The sequence below is a fragment of the Pituophis catenifer genome, unplaced genomic scaffold (genome assembly GCF_029215685.1).
Source record: "Pituophis catenifer annectens isolate HBS135680 unplaced genomic scaffold, rPitCat1.0.hap2 SCAF_3, whole genome shotgun sequence".
Lineage (NCBI taxonomy): Eukaryota > Metazoa > Chordata > Lepidosauria > Squamata > Colubridae > Pituophis > Pituophis catenifer.
The window spans coordinates 48,887,031-48,904,687 of record NW_027256883.1 but is presented as its reverse complement, the minus strand read 5'-3'; the positions used below and the strand labels follow the sequence as shown (position 1 = coordinate 48,904,687).

At 36.8% G+C, this 17,657-nt stretch overlaps 1 protein-coding gene across 3 annotated transcripts in view; it reads right to left on the bottom strand.

Moving 5' to 3' along the window:
- OSBPL1A (oxysterol binding protein like 1A) overlaps positions 1-17,657 on the bottom strand; it is a 56,859-nt gene that overhangs the window by 18,026 nt on the left and 21,176 nt on the right. For 2 of the 3 annotated variants that reach the window (XM_070940580.1, XM_070940581.1), the window contains 2 exons: positions 7,445-7,607; positions 4,518-4,674 (listed from right to left, as the gene is read on the bottom strand). In XM_070940580.1, coding sequence (XP_070796681.1) covers positions 4,518-4,674; positions 7,445-7,607 — 320 coding nt within the window. Of the gene's footprint in view, positions 1-4,517; positions 4,675-7,444; positions 7,608-9,497; positions 9,521-17,657 lie in introns of those variants that run through there. The other variant, XM_070940582.1, reaches the window with a different exon arrangement.

Sequence of the window (17,657 nt, the reverse complement as noted above, 5' to 3'; positions counted from 1 at the left end):
TATATACAGAAACATAGAACATGAAAAATATCTCAATAGTTTAGTAATAATCCAAGATTATATCAGTGACCCAGAAGGGTAAAAAAAGCACAGCAAAGCAAATAAATCCTTCTTATGTGAATTTAATTTTAGCTCCACCATTGGTCATATCCAAGTCCATCTCTATCAGATATTCACAGACAATACTTTCAGGATGTCTTTTGCCTAATTGTGGTTTGTATGGCTATCTAACTCTGCTCAAAATAAACAATGGTTTAATTCTTGGTTGAATACGTTTGCAAATCCTGATCTGCTTTACCATGGCTTGAAATGTTTGAACCTAGAATTCTATCTTGATTTATCCTCCCCATCTCTTGCTTAGCTACAAAAGTACTCAGCAAGTGCAGCTTTAAAAAACTGAAAACTTTGTGATCCTATTTCTTCTTGTTTCTTCTTCAGTATGAGATTATTAAATCTCTCTCTCCCACTATATCAATTTTTATAGAAGGCAAACTAGTGATGCAGACAATTACACAGATAAACATGTAAAATACAAACTCCCATAAAAGCATGTCCACAAAAAAAATATATCCTCAAAAATATGCAAGCAAACACATGCTACAAGCAAGTATTCTCTCTACATATATATCTGTCTGTCTGTCTCTCTGCCTGCCTATCTATTTATCGAGAGATACACAGATACACACAAATGTATAGAAAAGGCTTATTCTACCACTCAACCCCCAACAAAAAAAATCCAAAGCCAAAACAATCTGTACTTTACCTCCCAAAATGCATACCCCCCCCCAGCTCCTCAGTCTCTAACTTATTCAAAGGTTAAATTGGCTTTTCCAGCTTTGGGGTGTTGGATACTAGTGGAACAAATGGTAGGAAGCTTTTGAAAACCATTAAATTTGTTTGGTTTGTTCAGCAATCTGACTTGCTCAGCAAATCCTTCATGACAAATTCTGACTTAGAATGATATCCATTAAAAGTGATTTTTTGCATTTTTTCCATTTCATGTTGCTCTACACTCAGACCAATCAGGACCAAGCTTTTCACTCTGATTTTTGTCTTAATCTAGGTACTTTTGAAGGCTAACTCTGTCTTGTCTTCTAAACAGAATAGCTTGCTTCCCTGTTCATTTCACTCCACAAACGTTTTACTGCTTTGGCCCAAATGTGAAGAAACCAACTTTATAGTTATAGTGCTAAGTTTTCTGACAGAGCCTAAATTCCTGTCAATGGCTGAGCTTCAAGATGCACTCTTCCCCACCTCAAATTCTTCCCTTGAAATAATGTTGAAGAGAAAATGTGTCAATTCACCTGGTGTATGGTGGAGGTTCCCAGAGAAAGTGCTGTAATCAAAGAAGAGGAAGGCAGAAAGAACCTTATCCATTCTACCATTAATTTCTGGTCTCACTGACAAATAGCACTCCTTCACAGCAGATAAATAAATAAACCAACTATTGATACCATCAACAAAGCACTTGTGGACAAAGAAAGTGTGCATGGGAACAGTAAAAATCCAACTGTCTATTCTTAGGGAGTTCCTGGAGCAGTCCAGATTCAAATTTGGATGCTTGAGATAGTAACTGGCCTAAAATCACTCAATTTAATAAATTTCACAGAGTTGTTCAGACAATATAGTAAGTGGTAAATATTTGATCTCTTATCAAATATAAATGTGACAGCTAGTTTTTACACAATCTATAAGGAGAACCATTTTTTTTAATCCAATATAACATAAATATGCACTGATAATCGTATTAATATTGTATATAGTTTAGCTAGTTTGTTGTACTGGTTAAAGTCCTGGCTTAGAAACCACAGAGACTGGGAGTTCAAGTTCTGCCTTGGGCAAGAAAGCTGGCTGGGTGACTTTGGGCCAGTGACTTTGTCTCAGCCTAACTCACCTCATAGAGTTGTTGTGGGGAAAAGGAAGAAGGAGTATTATGTATGTTTGCTGCCTTTATTATAAATTAATAAAAGTAGGATAAAAAATCTGAAAAAGACACATTTGATTATTTGAGAAGCTCATACTTAATGTGTTCCTTGGCTTATGCATTCAGTAATTTTGGAGTAATATTATCCAATATGGCTTTCCAGTTTTCTTTTGCAATTATTTTTAAAGAAGTGTTTTAAAAAGTTTTACAGTATCTTTTTTTCTAAGTGGAATCGTATACTTCTGTCACTAGAAGTTTCAATTTATAGGATCAGTGTCCATAGTCAGTGCCCCTGTCTACTTTGGGCTGGTGCCAATAGAGCAGATTTTGAGGGTGCATAAAAATTGTCTTCCCTAACCAAAAATGTCACAATAGCTTGTACCCTAAGGTTGCGTTCAGATCTCTCTTTTGTATGGAACATAAACAATACTACAGTTGTTGTCATAATAGGTATTTATTACTTTCACCGAAAATATGTTTAGAATTAAAACAAAGTAGCTGTACGTGTGCAATAACACATCTTGCTTGTATCCAAATACACAATTATAAATACCCCACCCCTATGATAAAACGTTCACATATTTATGCTACAAATGCAGTGTAATTAGATGACAAGACAAGCAACCCGTATAAAAATCCCAAGATAAATAGGAACACTGAACAGCTTTATCTCCTTGGGGAAGTTTTCTGCAAAGCAAAATTTAGACTTGTTTTCCCACAGAGGCATGACGATTGACATCAATTGTATGCAGACATATGCCAGATAGAGAGATCAAATACTGCAAATATAGTTTGGAAGAGGGCATTCACCAATAATTGAAATGCACACATGCGGTTCAATTTTACTTCTCAAGAAATATCCTAGCTCAGTGTTTTCAAAATGCTACCCCAAGTCCATAAAAAGCCAGTAATAATCTTTAATTGTTGATAAATGCAGAAGAAAAAAAAAAGGGAAAGAAGGAAAAAATGGGGACAAAATTAGAGATGTGAAAATGTAATGATCCAAAAGCATAATGAGAGACATCTGTAGTGGAAAGTAAAGAAACCTCAGAGGAATAGGAAACAAGAGCCTGGAGGCTCCAATCACCTCTTGTTTACAATTTTAGCAATGGCATTTTACAATGTTTTATGGACACTTGCCAAATTACGACTTGTTTCTAATGCTTAAAACAACATTGAAATTACCACTGCTTGTTTGCGCAGAAAAAGCAGCCAACTGTCTTAAGAAATTTAAAAAGATAAAGGTAAATGTTTCTCTTGCACATATGTGCTAGTCATTCCCGACTCTAGGGGGCGGTGCTTATCTCCATTTCAAAACCAAAGAGCCAGCGCTGTCTGAAGATATCTCCGTAATCATGTGGCCGGCATGACTAAATGCCAAAGGCGCACAGAACACTGTTACCTTCCCACCAAAGGTGGTCCCTATTTTTCTACTTGAAATTTTTATGTGCTAGGTTGGCAGAAGCTGGGACAAGTAACGGGAGCTCATCCCATTATGCGGCACTAGGGGTTTGAACCGCTGAACTGCCAACCTTTTGATCGACAAGTTCAGTGTCTTAGCCACTGAGCCACTACATCCCTTTTATAAGAAAGTTAATAATTATTTATTTAGCATATTGCAGGTCAGAGGACGCAGGCATTTTAGGAATATCATTGGAATGATACAGGATATTATAATACAGGAAATTAAGGATACTACTATCCAGTGATAATTAAGTGAGGTAAGAAAAATTCCTCGCTTCATTACCATTTCAACTTGCTTCTCCCCCTAGCTCTATTCAAGATCATTAGTGAAGGAATCATAGTTTCCATTTGTCTTTCTTTATAACTATACTGTCCTCTGAACAGAATACATTACTGAGGCCAGCCATAATAAATATTCAGTTGTTAATAGATATGAGATATAAGGTTAACTTGCTTACATACGTCCTATTTTATTATATAAGAAAAAAAATCATTATAAAAAGCAGAATAACAAATGACAAGGAGAGATTCCTTTTAACTGTATGCAAATTGGAAGGGAAAAAGTACATGTATTAAGTTCTCTCTATAGTGAAACCTGAGAAATTAAGTATCTGTTACATGTAACCAAGGAACTATTGTTCTTTGTTACAGATAAAAAGAACAGACGATGGAGCAATATCTGAATGCAACTCTTCTACCCACTTTTTTGCTCTTAATGGGTTTTTTTAAAACATATATTGAAATTATAAATTAGCTCTAATTGGTATAAACAGATGGAGATAAAGTAACTGGAAACTAAAAAAAGCAGCAGTGACACATTAAAAAAACATGAAGAAATAAATAAGAGACAGTATTGATTTTAATAAGGCTAATTTAAATGAATTATAAACGTGCATTGTTAAGAATTCTTCTATTTAGTTTGCATTATGATCAAGTCATAATATTGTTCATTTAATTTTTCCCCCCAATATTCATCAAAAAGAATAGTGTCCCTGTTAAGGTGCAGCTGTTATTGTTGTTCTCTGTTCTCCAGAGAAGAGGCAGCAGTATCCCCAATTATCTGTATTAGATGAGCTTTTGTCAGCACAGCAATAGAGGCTACCTCTCAGGACACTAGGCAAAACCATACCTGTATTTTTTTATGCCATTTGATAGAGTCTCTCGGTTTTTATTTGCTTTTTCTTCAGACATGTTAGCTGTTATGGTGTCACTAGAGTTCTCGCTGTCTTCCAATGAGAAGCTAGTCACGGTTTCAAATCCAGTAAATGATTTTTCAGATTCTGAATCTACAAGATAGACAAGTGTCAATTTATTAAGCTTCAGGGTTAATCTTTCACAGACAAATTAACAGAATCTTCATATACAGCACTGGAATTGAATAGCCTATCAATGTGATACGGATGGCAGCATTTGACCGGTCAAAGCAGCACGACTGGAAGTTGTATAACATGTGATGGTCAAACTGTTCAGCATTAAGGATTATCACTTGAGGTTGCAGGTGAGTAGTTATAGTCATGTCACAGAAAAACAGTTTTAAAGGTTATTAAAAGGCTAAATCTAGGCTATTGTGACCAATCCCTACCCAACACAAGGATCCAAATTAATGCCAAAATCCATATTACAATATTCCCAAAAGGTGGCAATTCAGCTTCTAGTTGACAATACCTACCCAATACAATAAAAGTTATTACCGTACTTTTCTTGAGAAATGATTCCATTGCCTAATTGCCCTTGGTACAGTTGTCTAATCCAAGAATAGAGAACCATTCTTGGCTTTTCTTTATTTCTCAATCATAAAATTATAGAATGTGTAAGTGAGACAGGTTCTTATAAATGATCAAGTCCAGTCCTTTGCCAACTGTAAGAACTTACAAAACTATCTCTGATAGGGAGTCATCCAGCTCCCATTTTTCCAAGGAAGAGAACTTCTACCAGAACAGAAACTCAGCTGGCCACAGGAAATATTTGGAAGCGGTTATTTACATTAAGGGAAATCACTGAAAAGGTGCTCAAATTTTGCACTTGCCATATTCATTGAATCTGCAAATTCTTACACATACATTGTAAGTATGCATTAGGCTGCAGAAAACATTAATTTTGTGCCATGTTGCAACTGTGTCAACTTCTCTTAGAGAATTATTAAAATCCGTAATTTGACCAAAGCTTCCTAAAATTTTACACAGAACTGTGCCTACCATGAATTGGGGACAATGCTTCTTTTAATGCACTGCATTGGTTTTTCTAACTCTGCCTCCTGCTACTTCCTCATGTTCTGCTGGTAATCAATAGTACTTCTAAATCTTTATTTATAATACCATTAACATATTGACAAAATTTTTACGGATTCCTCTAGAGAAATGTGCAACATTCTACATGTGCAACATTCTACATTTTGCGGTCATGCTAAAGCAACACAAAGTGGTCTTAGGGCAGTGTTTGTTCTCTTTCTTGGTTGCTCCCTTCTTAATCGCTGCCCTTAATTAGGGTTACAAGTTACTGTGGCAGCCATTTGTATTAACTATATCCCCTTTTATGGTTATGGTTGTTGTATCTACAATATACAGTGTAAGGACTGCAACAACCACTATGTAGGACAAACAGGCAGAAGATTGGCAGAACACATTCACAAACACCAAATAGCAGTCAGAAGACATGATGAAAATTCATTAATTTCACAACATATAGACAGATTTAACCATAGTTTAAATTGGGAAAATCAAATGTGACCAAATAGACCAAGCCAAGTTCAAAAATGCCAGGGAATTTCTAGAAGTCTGGGACTCTGACAAATCAGCCGTCAATAGACACATAGACATTAACAATATCTAAGGACTATGCAAAAGAGACAATCAACCAGCCCAAAAGGGAACAGAAAGACCCAAGCACCTCTCCACCAGCAATCAGCACTCAGATCAGCATAGTTTAACTCCAAGGTTAACATCAGACCAACAATCAAGTAAACAATACCCCAATCAAGAAATTGCCAAAGAAGCCAACAGCAAACACCCCAAAAAATCTCTAAGACCACCCTCATTCATACTGACTGGCAAGCCACTTGAATGTAAATTGACAGCAAACAGCACCCCTTACTACAGGTAGCAATGATGATGTTACCTAGTATGAGTAATGAAACATTGTATGAAAACAAGCAAGCTTAGAGAGGATCAAGGACCCCTCAACTACAATTATCAAATCAGTTATTTGGACCAGGTATAAACTACCGGTATATGGAATGGATTTTTATTTAATTAAATATAGTTAGTGAAACTATTCTTCAATCATCTATTTAACAATGCCCTCCCTTTTGTTACATTACAAAGCCACAACTTAAAAATTGCTTTTTGGAAATCTCTATGGGAATATACCAAGGTTTTCCAGGTTTCATATTGACCTAGACTATTTCATATTGCCATGTGTTTGTTCTTAAGTGTGAATTACTTGAAAAGTACTCTTTTAAACATATTTTAACAAACTCTTAGCATATTAAATCTAAAAAACACTTCTTTCAAATCTAACCAGAAAATCAGATTCTTTCATTCAAAAATTCATGAAGGTTAACATAATCAGTGTTTTCATTCCTTGTTCCCAAATACACGTTTTCCCATAGAACAAAATGGTGCCTAAAAGGACATCGTAAATAGCCACCAAAATGATGACAAGCAAAGAATAAGCCAAAATATGCCTGCCTGAAGAGGCAAGATATTTGGTTTTTTTCCAAAAGCATAGAGCAATAGCAAGAGCAACATTTGAACCTGATAAATGATTCTGTTAGAGTTAAACTGATACATTTTAGTAATTTAATCTAATAACTATGTGCAACATGTTGTAACCTGTTTTAATAAATTCAGCGCCATTTCTTAATTTGGTACCTGAGCTGGTACTTACCATATTTAACTTTTGAATCTCACTCATAAATTTCTTTTTCATTAAATTCTTAATTTGCATTCAATAAATTGAATGAGGATTACAGATTATATACTTGTGTGTATCCATTATTAACATCTATATATCTACCAATCATAAATACATTGGTGCAATGTATTTTGACACACTTACCAGATATAGCATCATAGAACTGTTCCTCACTAAGGATGCTAATGGGAGGTGACCCTTTGACTAGCGATTGCTCTAATTCATGGTGTTCAGTGGCTAGTGTTTCTAGAGCTTCAGATAAGATCTTATTTTTCTCTTGCTCATGCTCCAGTTTCAGATTCCTTACCTATAAGTAGAAACACATATGAATAAAATTTCATCACTCCCAGGAATGTGAGACTAAAAGATATTTCAAGAATAGGCTCCAGTTTACAAGCAAACCATGTCAACAAGCTTTCAGAAAGCAAATTAAAAGGTAATGAGGTATATTACGCAGTTGCTTTATGATTTTGTCACACTGTATCATTTCAGAACATTACAAAATAGAAATGTTTAAAAAAAAGACTTCACTGACAACTAAATTTAAAGCAGAATGAAAAGTAATTCATATTTGCACGGTTTAATTATACAGTTATTAAGAGCTCTATGTATTCACTACCATAGTGAATATCTGCCTCCCTCTGCCCAGACATTTATCCAATGCTTTCATAAAGCAGACATTTTGCACATTATTGATCTGTAAAACAAGCATACCCGCACTGGTTTTCTAGTTTACAAACATAATTGTAAGCAATTGTTATTGGCCTTGAGTGAGTAACTCAATTCTAAATAATCTTTTCATCACTCTGAACTTGGGTCACAATTTTACCTGAAGATCAATTTCATAGAATAGGCCAAACTACTGAATAGGCCTAACTTAGTATATACTATCCACAGGAAAAGTTTCCTGCCATTTAATATGGATACTAAGCTTATGGCTACCTTCACACTTCATGGCAAAGTCATTTTCAAATAACCATCAAATAAATGGTATTATCATTGAATATCATCCTATATTCAGTTGTCTAGTTTTTACTGACTCAAACCATATTATGCTAATATTGTAAATGAGCGTTATTACCTGGCAGTTAATTTCCAAGCTCTATTCAGAATGTTGGTACTGATTTTTAAAACTGTCAAAAGGAAGCTTCCAGTATGTGTGACCTGTAGGGAAACCTTATTTTCAAATTCTTTTATTCGTAGACCTAAAATAGCATTTTCCAAATGTAGGACCTTTTCTGTTGTGGGGCTTTCTACTTCTGGAATTCCACAAGATCCACTTCTTTAGTGGTGTGGACAGTATGGATTTACACTGTTTCTACAGATTTTAATAACACAAGAACAGTTTTATTCATAATAAAAACTTAAACAAGCTTTATGTCCGGCTTGCTTAAGAAGCAAAAGCCCTTGCCTTTGTTTATATAAATTAGCCTCAAGGTAGCTAATTATACAAAACATTTTTTGTAACATTCTACCAAGCTATTCATTAAAAACTCAGAAAAATCTAGGGACAACCTAGCTTGGTGTCTAAATTTTAACAACTAAATGCATATTGCTGGAAAATACTTATTTCAAAATTAAAATGCCTTCACAGAAAAGACCCTTTCCCTGTAGCCATTCATATTATGAAAACCATAATGAGAAACTGGAAGAATGAAAAGGAATTGAAACTCAACTGTTGCTAGTGAAGGAATTCAGAGTTACTAGTCTTGAATAAGACTAGGAGAAGTTTGCTCATAGTTCTTGGGTAGTATTAGTTACAGTTTTTTAGTTTTTCTTTTCGCAGGCTATTATATATGATGGCAAAAGTCAACAGCTCTGAGCTTATAGAAAGGATTCAACTAGCACTTCATAACAGCTTCATTCATTCTCCAAACTATGATTTGCAGAATAGTGAATGAACACTGTGTTTGCATACTCCTTTTTTATTTTGTCCTCTTCCATATACCCAGTGTATTCCATTTTCTAAATTAACCGACATACAATTCACCATCAATAAAAACTATTTTTTAAAAAAGAAGAACCTACAGTACTAAATATCCAATAAAATTCTGACAAATAAGAACCTACAGTGGCAAATATTCAATATATTTAAAGAAAAAACTTCAGATTTTTTATTTAGATATTGTATTAGATATTTAGCACAACAAATTTAAATATTCCAAAACAGACTTTTAAACAGATAATGATTTTCTACCTCATTCTGGAGACTACAGAAGATGTCCAGCTAGCTTGTGCGCCTAAGCATAGACTAGAAGTCATTATTTCTTGGTTTCTAGTACAAAATAAACAGAAACTGGCTTTTGCTTCCTACAATTTGAATTGGAACGCAAAGCATAAAAAAGCTGTAAAAGAAGTAACGAGAATAAATATAATATTGATTAGCGTTGAGAGGTTTAAATGACAAAGGCAATATGACCTCATCAGCAATTTTACAGCAGATCCCTTTGCCTTAGGATCATTTTATGGTAAGCACTAAATTATGTGCAGAGGCACAAGTATTTATGGTGAATGCAATCTGAAAGGGATATATGCAGAGACTGTAGGAGTTTGTTCCCAGCTGTGGCTTCCCATCATATGTGCATAATCCAGGGTATAATCAATCTATTTGGGAAAACTTCTCAAATGTCTCCCCCAATGGTGAAGAGAAGCGTCTAGCTTTCACCAGACTGTAACTATTGAAAAAAAAGGAGTAGAGGTTTAAATGCCCCACCTTTTCTTGATACAGTAGAAAACCTGAACTGCACCTCCTTGGATAATCATCCAAGTATCCTCTCACCCTTCCATCCAGAATACAGTCACACACATACACAGCAGTCCTGCATCTTTTCTCAAAAGATCATTATTTCCATTTAGACATCTTGACGTCTATCTGAAGTTTACCCCATTTGGGCTGCAAAAGTCTGGATAACCCACCAATTGGAAGTAAATATTTAGCATATCCCTCTACTGGTCATCTGGATACCTGCAGCTTGGATATAGTAGCCCAATATATGAGGTTTATTGAAGGAATGGGACAAGGTGTGATTCTTCCCTTCCTCTTGTATATTTATTTACACCATTCTGCATAATGTAAAGAAAGCCATGCTATCATTAGTAGTGTAACAATAAGTAGTATCTATGTAAGACATTCTTTGTCAAAGAAATGGCTACAAGACATCAGGTCTACAAGAAACAAAGAACATATTATATTACATGAAGGCCAACATCAGCCAACATCTGTCTGTTAACAGTCAAACTTGCAGCTAGTCATGCACTACTTGTGAATCGGCCATATGGTTCATGAACATTAGTATACTGATTCAGAATCTGAAGGTCTTACTCAATTATCATCAATAGATATGCTATCTCATAAATGTTTCAAGATAATTGAGAGAAGCATCTGTTATCTAAAGCACTAAATAAAAAAAAAACTTTGCAGAGGTGGCAGAGCACTCCAAAACAATGCCAAGGAAACTGTATGGATGGAAGCAGCACAAGTTGTGTGCCACGCTTTTTTTTTTTTTTTTGTGGTGAGAATACACGATCAGAACAGAACTGGGAAGACTTGAATAAAAACATCTCCAATCAACCTTTTGTCAATTAGTATCCCCCAAATAAATTTATTACCAAGAACTGTTATAACATGGAGAGCAGGAAGTTAAAGGTGAAAAGTCAATGCAGCAAGTAGAAAGAGAAGCTAAAGCAAAATTTTGCTGATAAAGAGATTAGAGAAAATAGAGTAGATTAGATTAAGCAGTAGGTTTTTAACAAGTAAAGCTGTCAGTACCTCTCATCCTTTGTTTCAATTTTCCAATCTGGGAAAAATATTATTTCTATGGAAAACTCTAGTAAATAGAAATTATAAAGATTAAGATTATAATTCTAAAAACATTTACTTCTCCAAGACCCTGAAATTACAGAAAAATGCTTTTGAGAAGACATGGGCTTGTTACTTGATTTTTCCACTATAATTAGAATGAAACAAAACTGTCAGATTTCTAGCTTTCATTTCAGTACCTCTTTCAGACTTTTGTTTTTTAAAAACCCATTGATAAACTCAATTTCTGAGGTGATCGCATCTATATACAATTTTAAGATGGGCATGTAACAGCTTTCAAAAACTAATTAGTATAGCTCAATTCTAACAGCCCCAATACACCCACAGCCTATTTATCACTATCAATATATTCCTATAGTGAGATGATGAGTGCCAATATTGGAATTTGTCTTTAAAAACTACTTCCAGTTCTACTTGAAGGGAGACGAAGAATATGATCTTGTGTTAACCAACACCGCCATATCATGAAGCAGCCAGCACCCTAAGTACCTCTTTGTTACAATTCTGAAGCTTTGTTTGCAGCCAATTACTTGGTTTTACAATAGCACATTTTGGCTCTAAACCTATGTTAAGACTATATACCATTTAGGAAAACTAAGTCAGAGAGTGTTGTGCGTGTGTGTGTCTTTGTGTGTGTGTTTTTAAGTATAATCACTTCAGTGCAGAGAAAAGAGGAATGTCAATGTCAAAAGGAAATCCAAGAAGACAACTATTTTTTTTTTTTTTAATTTGATTTATATGCCGCCCTTCTCCGGAGACTCAGGGCGGCTTCCAGTGCGTTAAGCAATAGCCTTAACTTCCAAGTGGTTGTAATGAAAGAAAAAACCAATAAAAGATATTTAGCCCCTCAATTTTAACATGACCTTCCAGGAGAGGAAAAGCCTTGAACAGAACTTTTCCAAATAAACATGTCTCGTTTTAGGCCTCCGAATTAGGTTAGTTCCAAGTCTATCGCTTCCTTCCCCCCCTCCCCCCTCCCGTCTTTCTTAAAAACAGCTACTCCGCTACTACCGCAAAGTACGAGAGAGAGAGAGAGAGAGACTCGCACCCGACGCCAAGGCGGATTTACCGTCCTTCACCAGCACGCAACTAATCGCGTCACAACACCGTCCCGGCCAGTATTCGCTCCTCCAACTTCGTCAGGACATTTGCTGACCCTGCGCGAAGCAGCCCGGCGGAGGTTGTTGTTCCTTCGCCCGCTTCGCTCACTTTCTCTCCGGTTCGCTTCTCTTCTCCGGCCGAGCCTTGCCGCTGGCTCCCGGACCGACACCTCTGCAGGGTGTATCGCGAGAGCAAACCAGGCCGGTTCCCCCACTTCCCCGCCCCGAGTCGGCTATGGATCCGCCGCTCTCGGGCGACAAAAAGCCGGAGGGGCAGAAGGCTCAAGCAAGGTCCGGACGCGCGCTTTTCGCCCTTAAGCAAGGAAGGACGGTGATGTAAGCAGGCGGCGTCCCAGCTTCATTAGGATGCCTGCAATTGCACCAGACAGCCGGGAAAGGCCGGACCCGGCACGGCCAAGTCAATTGCTGCTTGCGCGCTGCCAGGCGGTCCTTTGGTCCTCGGGAGAGTTGGCAGACGCGAGCCGGAGCGCGACGCTCTTAAAAGAACTTAACTCCCCCAAGGACAAGAAACAACGGCCGGATGCACCAAAAGAAACTGGATAGTCTCGTCACTCAGTAACCCAGTACGGAGAGAAATATTTCTGCCGGGTCCTAAAGGATATAATATACAGCCATAGCAAACCGCATGGAACACCTGCGTTCTGGAGAAGAATTTCCCAGGTCTCCTTTTTAAAGGGACCCGAAGTCATTTGCTTGGGAGCGCCAGAGTTCTTCTCTCCCCTATTGCTTTGCAGTGGACAGGAAGCCGACTGAAACAACTTATTTCTGAATATGATCATAAGAGGATCAGTCACCTGGTGAAGATATTTAATAATCGTTGAATAAACGATAGGTTATTTGAAGGTTAAGAGCTGGCCACATCAGCACCATATTACGGAACTCTAGAATATTCACAATACAGGTATAAGATGTTTCCCAAGGCTGGCAACTTTAAAAGGCATGGACTTCAACTCCCAGAGTTCCCCAGCTAAGAATTTTTTTTAAATAAAAATATTATTTTTAAAATATATCTTTTAAAGGAGCCTGGATAGCTCAGCAGACTAATGCATTGTAATTTAACTCCAGCTGTCTGCAATTAGTAAGTTCAAATCTTGCCAGGCTCAAGGTTGACTCAGCCTTCCATCCTTTCTAAGGTAGGTAAAATGAGGACCCGGTTTGTGGGGGCAATAACCTGACTTTGTATAAAATATACAAAAGTATGAAGGCTATTGCTTAACGCACTGTAAGCCGCCCTGAGTCTCCGGAGAAGGGCGGCATATAAATCAAATTAAAAAAAAAAAAAAAGATAATTTTACAAGAATGTATGTGTGTACATATATGGGAGATTTTATACACACACACGGGGTGAAATCCAAAATTTTTCCCTACCAGTTCTGTGGGCATGGCTTGGTGGGCGTGGCAGGATACTGCAAAATCTCCATTCCCTCCCCTCCTGGGAGAAGGATATTGCAAAATATCCATTCCCACCCCACTAGGGCCAGCCAGAAGTGGTATTTCCCGGTTCTCCGAACTACTCAAAATTTCCGCCACTGGTTCTCCACAACCTGTTAGAACCTGCTGGATTTCACCCTTGGCATATACATACACATACACACAAACATATACAGGTAGTCCTTGAGTTATGGCCACAATTGAGCCCAAAATTTATGTTGCTAAGTGAAACGTGTTAAGTGAGTTTTGCCTCATTTTACAACCTTGCCACAGTTGTTAAGTGAATTACTGCAGTTGTTAAGTGAATCTGGCTTCCCCATTGCCTTTGCTTGTCAGAAGGATCACAAAAGCTGATCACATGACTCTGGGACACTAACAACTGTCATAAATATGAAGTTGCCAAACATTTGAATTTTGTGACCGTGGGAATTGCTGCTACGGTTGTAAGTGTGCAAACTGTCATAAGGCATTTTTTTACAGTGCCGTTGTAACTTTGAACTGTCACTAAATGAACTGTTTTAAGTCAAGGATTAGATGATAGATAAGAGACATACATACATACCGCAACCTGTTCACACCTATGATGGTTGCCAAACACCCTGTGACCATCTGATCATCATTTGCAATCTTCTCTGCCAGCTGTTCCAGAAAGTCAATGGATTGTGCGCAGAAGTGAATTCCTCTGCTGGGGTACTTAAATGAAGCAAGGGTCCTAAAAAGCCAAGCTTCATTTCTCTACCCCATTGAAGGAATCCCCTTGTATGCATGTGGGGTGATGAGGGTGGAAGAGAGAAATGAAGCCAGAATCCTGAAGATCTGAACTTCATTTTTCCAGTGCAGGAATTTTCTTCCCCACATGGAGGGGAGAGGAAATCCTACATCGGGCTGGAAAAACAAAGCAGGGATTGTGAAGATCCAAGCTTCATTCCTCCAGCCTGGTGGAGGAATTCACTTCTATGCATGGAGAGGAAAGGAACTCCTGCACTGAGCTGGAGAAACGAAATGAGGATCCTGAAAATTCAAGCACTGTTCCTGCATCCCACCACAGGAGTCCCCTTCTGAGCATGGAGGGAAGCTGCCTGCCCTCTTTTGGCAGGCAGATGTTTTACTCTGTCCACTTAACTACTGTAATTGGGAGGTTTGGGCTCTGTCCACTTAACGACCGTTTTGCTCAAACCCAAAATTTCAGTCCCAATTGTAGCCACAAGTGGAGGACATTTGTAATTCTTTATTCCATTTATCTCTTAATTTTTGCATATCAAATTGACTTATAAATAACAAATATATATATACATAATTTTAACTACCGTAGTTGTTCTAATATCTTGGGTGTCAGAAGCTGAAAATGCTGGTGGCCCAGTGTCATTAACAATTGTCTGCAATTGTCAGTGAACACACACACATTTTGTATTGGGGATTGAACACAATAATTGACACACATTCCCAGATAGATTCATTGGATTACATACCAGACCCCATGAATATATATGGTGTTGCTTGAAAAACTAATTACTCTCCTTTGTTGGATTTAGGAGTTGCTCAAATAACACTTAGATTGCTTAGGAAAACAGGCATAATGAGACAAAACTTAGTTCTGCGCAATCCTAATTTTTTCATCAAGACAATTCCATTAAATTCAATGAATTTACTTTATAGTGAATGATTTTGGAATTGTAATCATTACAAAATTCATTATTTTTGTTGCATGCTATTTTTCTCTCTAGTATTTTTAAAATTCATTTTCTGAGATAATAAAATCTTATCTAGCATTTCCCTTTTTTTAAAAAAAAAAAAGGTACTAACATCAAGTCAGGGTCAAGAATAAGGGCTATGCTATGGAAAAACATCAAGGGAAAATGCCCAGGTATATCCGATTTATACATTAATGGACATGAATAGTAACAGCTTGCTTAATTACACATTTTAAAATGGATGTTAACTACATCTATATTTAGTCTGTCCTTTAGCATATGCAATCCTACAAAACACTATACAGAAATACGAAACATGAGAATTTGCCCATTTTTTTCACCTTAATGGTAGTAGAAAACCAAAGGCACCACAATTTTAACAGATGGACATTTTCCTATAAGACCAGTTGTAGTTAAAGGCAACTACCTTGATATGATCAGGCTGACAATGGAAAGGCTAATGCAAAGCAAAGATCCAATATATCACCGGGAATTCAAGATAAAAAAATGACACCAGCAAATGGTCAAGATGACAAGAATAGAGCGGCAGGACAGTGTACAAGAGTAGGAGAAACCTACATAAGCATTAGATTACGTTTACACTATTGATCTTATTTTACTTTGGAGGCACAGCATAACTGACTTCACTTATTTGTGAATCCACAAGTAAAACAAAGAGAAAATAAACTGCAGGCTGGAAGATATATCATCCCCACAGTCTTAAACAGCAGACTTTACAAAATGATAGCATAATTACTCCCCTTTAGTCCAGGAATTAACTTCCAACTCCACTGACAGTAGGATACCTACATTCTGTTCTCCATACATTCGTTCTGCTTTCATTTTCATTTGCCTTCAGCAACTCTACAGAACCTATTTTCCCTCCTCTAACCATACAGCCTTGACATAATCTAAACAAAGACTTCATTAGTATACAGTTTTAACATTTATTTCCAACAGGAAATTCAAGCCTTGGAATTATATGCATAATACCTAACCGAAAATATGCTTGCTGCGGTTTGATGATACATGATTTACAGTGTAGACTTACCATACATATTTATACAGCATCTACTGTGCCTTCTCTGAGGTGCTGCCTGCTCTATGGAACAACCTCTGCCTTGAAATTTAGATGGTCCCAACCTTCTTGGCCTCTCAAAGGCTGTTAAACTTGTTTTTCTCCTAGGCATCAGGACTAGCAAGTTGGTTTTCTGGTTTTTTTTCTTTTTGTTTTGGATTGTTTCAATAGTTTATGGAGGATTTAATCCTGTTTTTCTATGGATTGTCTGCTGCCCAGATTAATGTATTTAAAATGGGCAACTATATATTGTTATTTATTTGCGATTATGTATAAATTATTCTGGCTCATCACATACAAACAGTTCCCTAATTTGCTTTTAACAGGATATCTATTATATTTTCCCTACTGCAGCTTTTCTGGACATACAATGAGTTCACTGTATAAAACTGCACTGTCATGTGGTCAACAGTGCAATTTGCAGCGAATGCAAGCTTTCTCATTTCCACATCCTAATTATTTAAATAAAATCAAAGCTGAACATGCAACTATTACATGATGATGAATTCAGTTATTACCTTAAAAGCAAACCATATCCACTAAAACTAAGCTTATAAAAAATAATAAAACCCACCTTTATCTAAATCTATTATTTATAAGGCTATGTGCATTTTATCACTGTATCTCAAAAAGTATGTAATAATTAGAGCAAGAAAAGCTCAGCAAAATCAACCAAAATTATCAGTGAACTATTAATTTCCTATGAGGAATTGCAAATATTTAGGACTATTTAGAACAAGAAAATAAGTGTCTTCATTTGTAAGAAAATAAACAAATATAATAGACATATTTAAAATTATACAGGGTGTGTGGAAAGAGGAGAAAGAAATTTGTATAGCTCTAACACTATACGCCTCAAATTTTCAATGAAATCAAATGAAATAAGATTGAAGAAACAATAAAGGTATTATTTCATACAGTACATACTTAAGATTGTAGACTCACTATAAGAATATGCGAGCGGGGCCATTAATTAGGATAGCTTTTGTGGATGATCATGAGCAGAACAATTAAATTGCTCCAGAATGACCACCAAGCAGAGGTGGGTTTCAGCAGGTTCTGACCAGTTCTAGAGAACCGGTAGCAGAAATTTTGAGTAGTAAAAATTCTGACTGGCCCCACCCCCATCTATTCTCTGCCTCCCAAGTCCCAGCTGATTGGGAGGAAATTGGGATTTTGCAGTAACCTTCCCCTGGAGTGGGGTCGGAATGGAGAT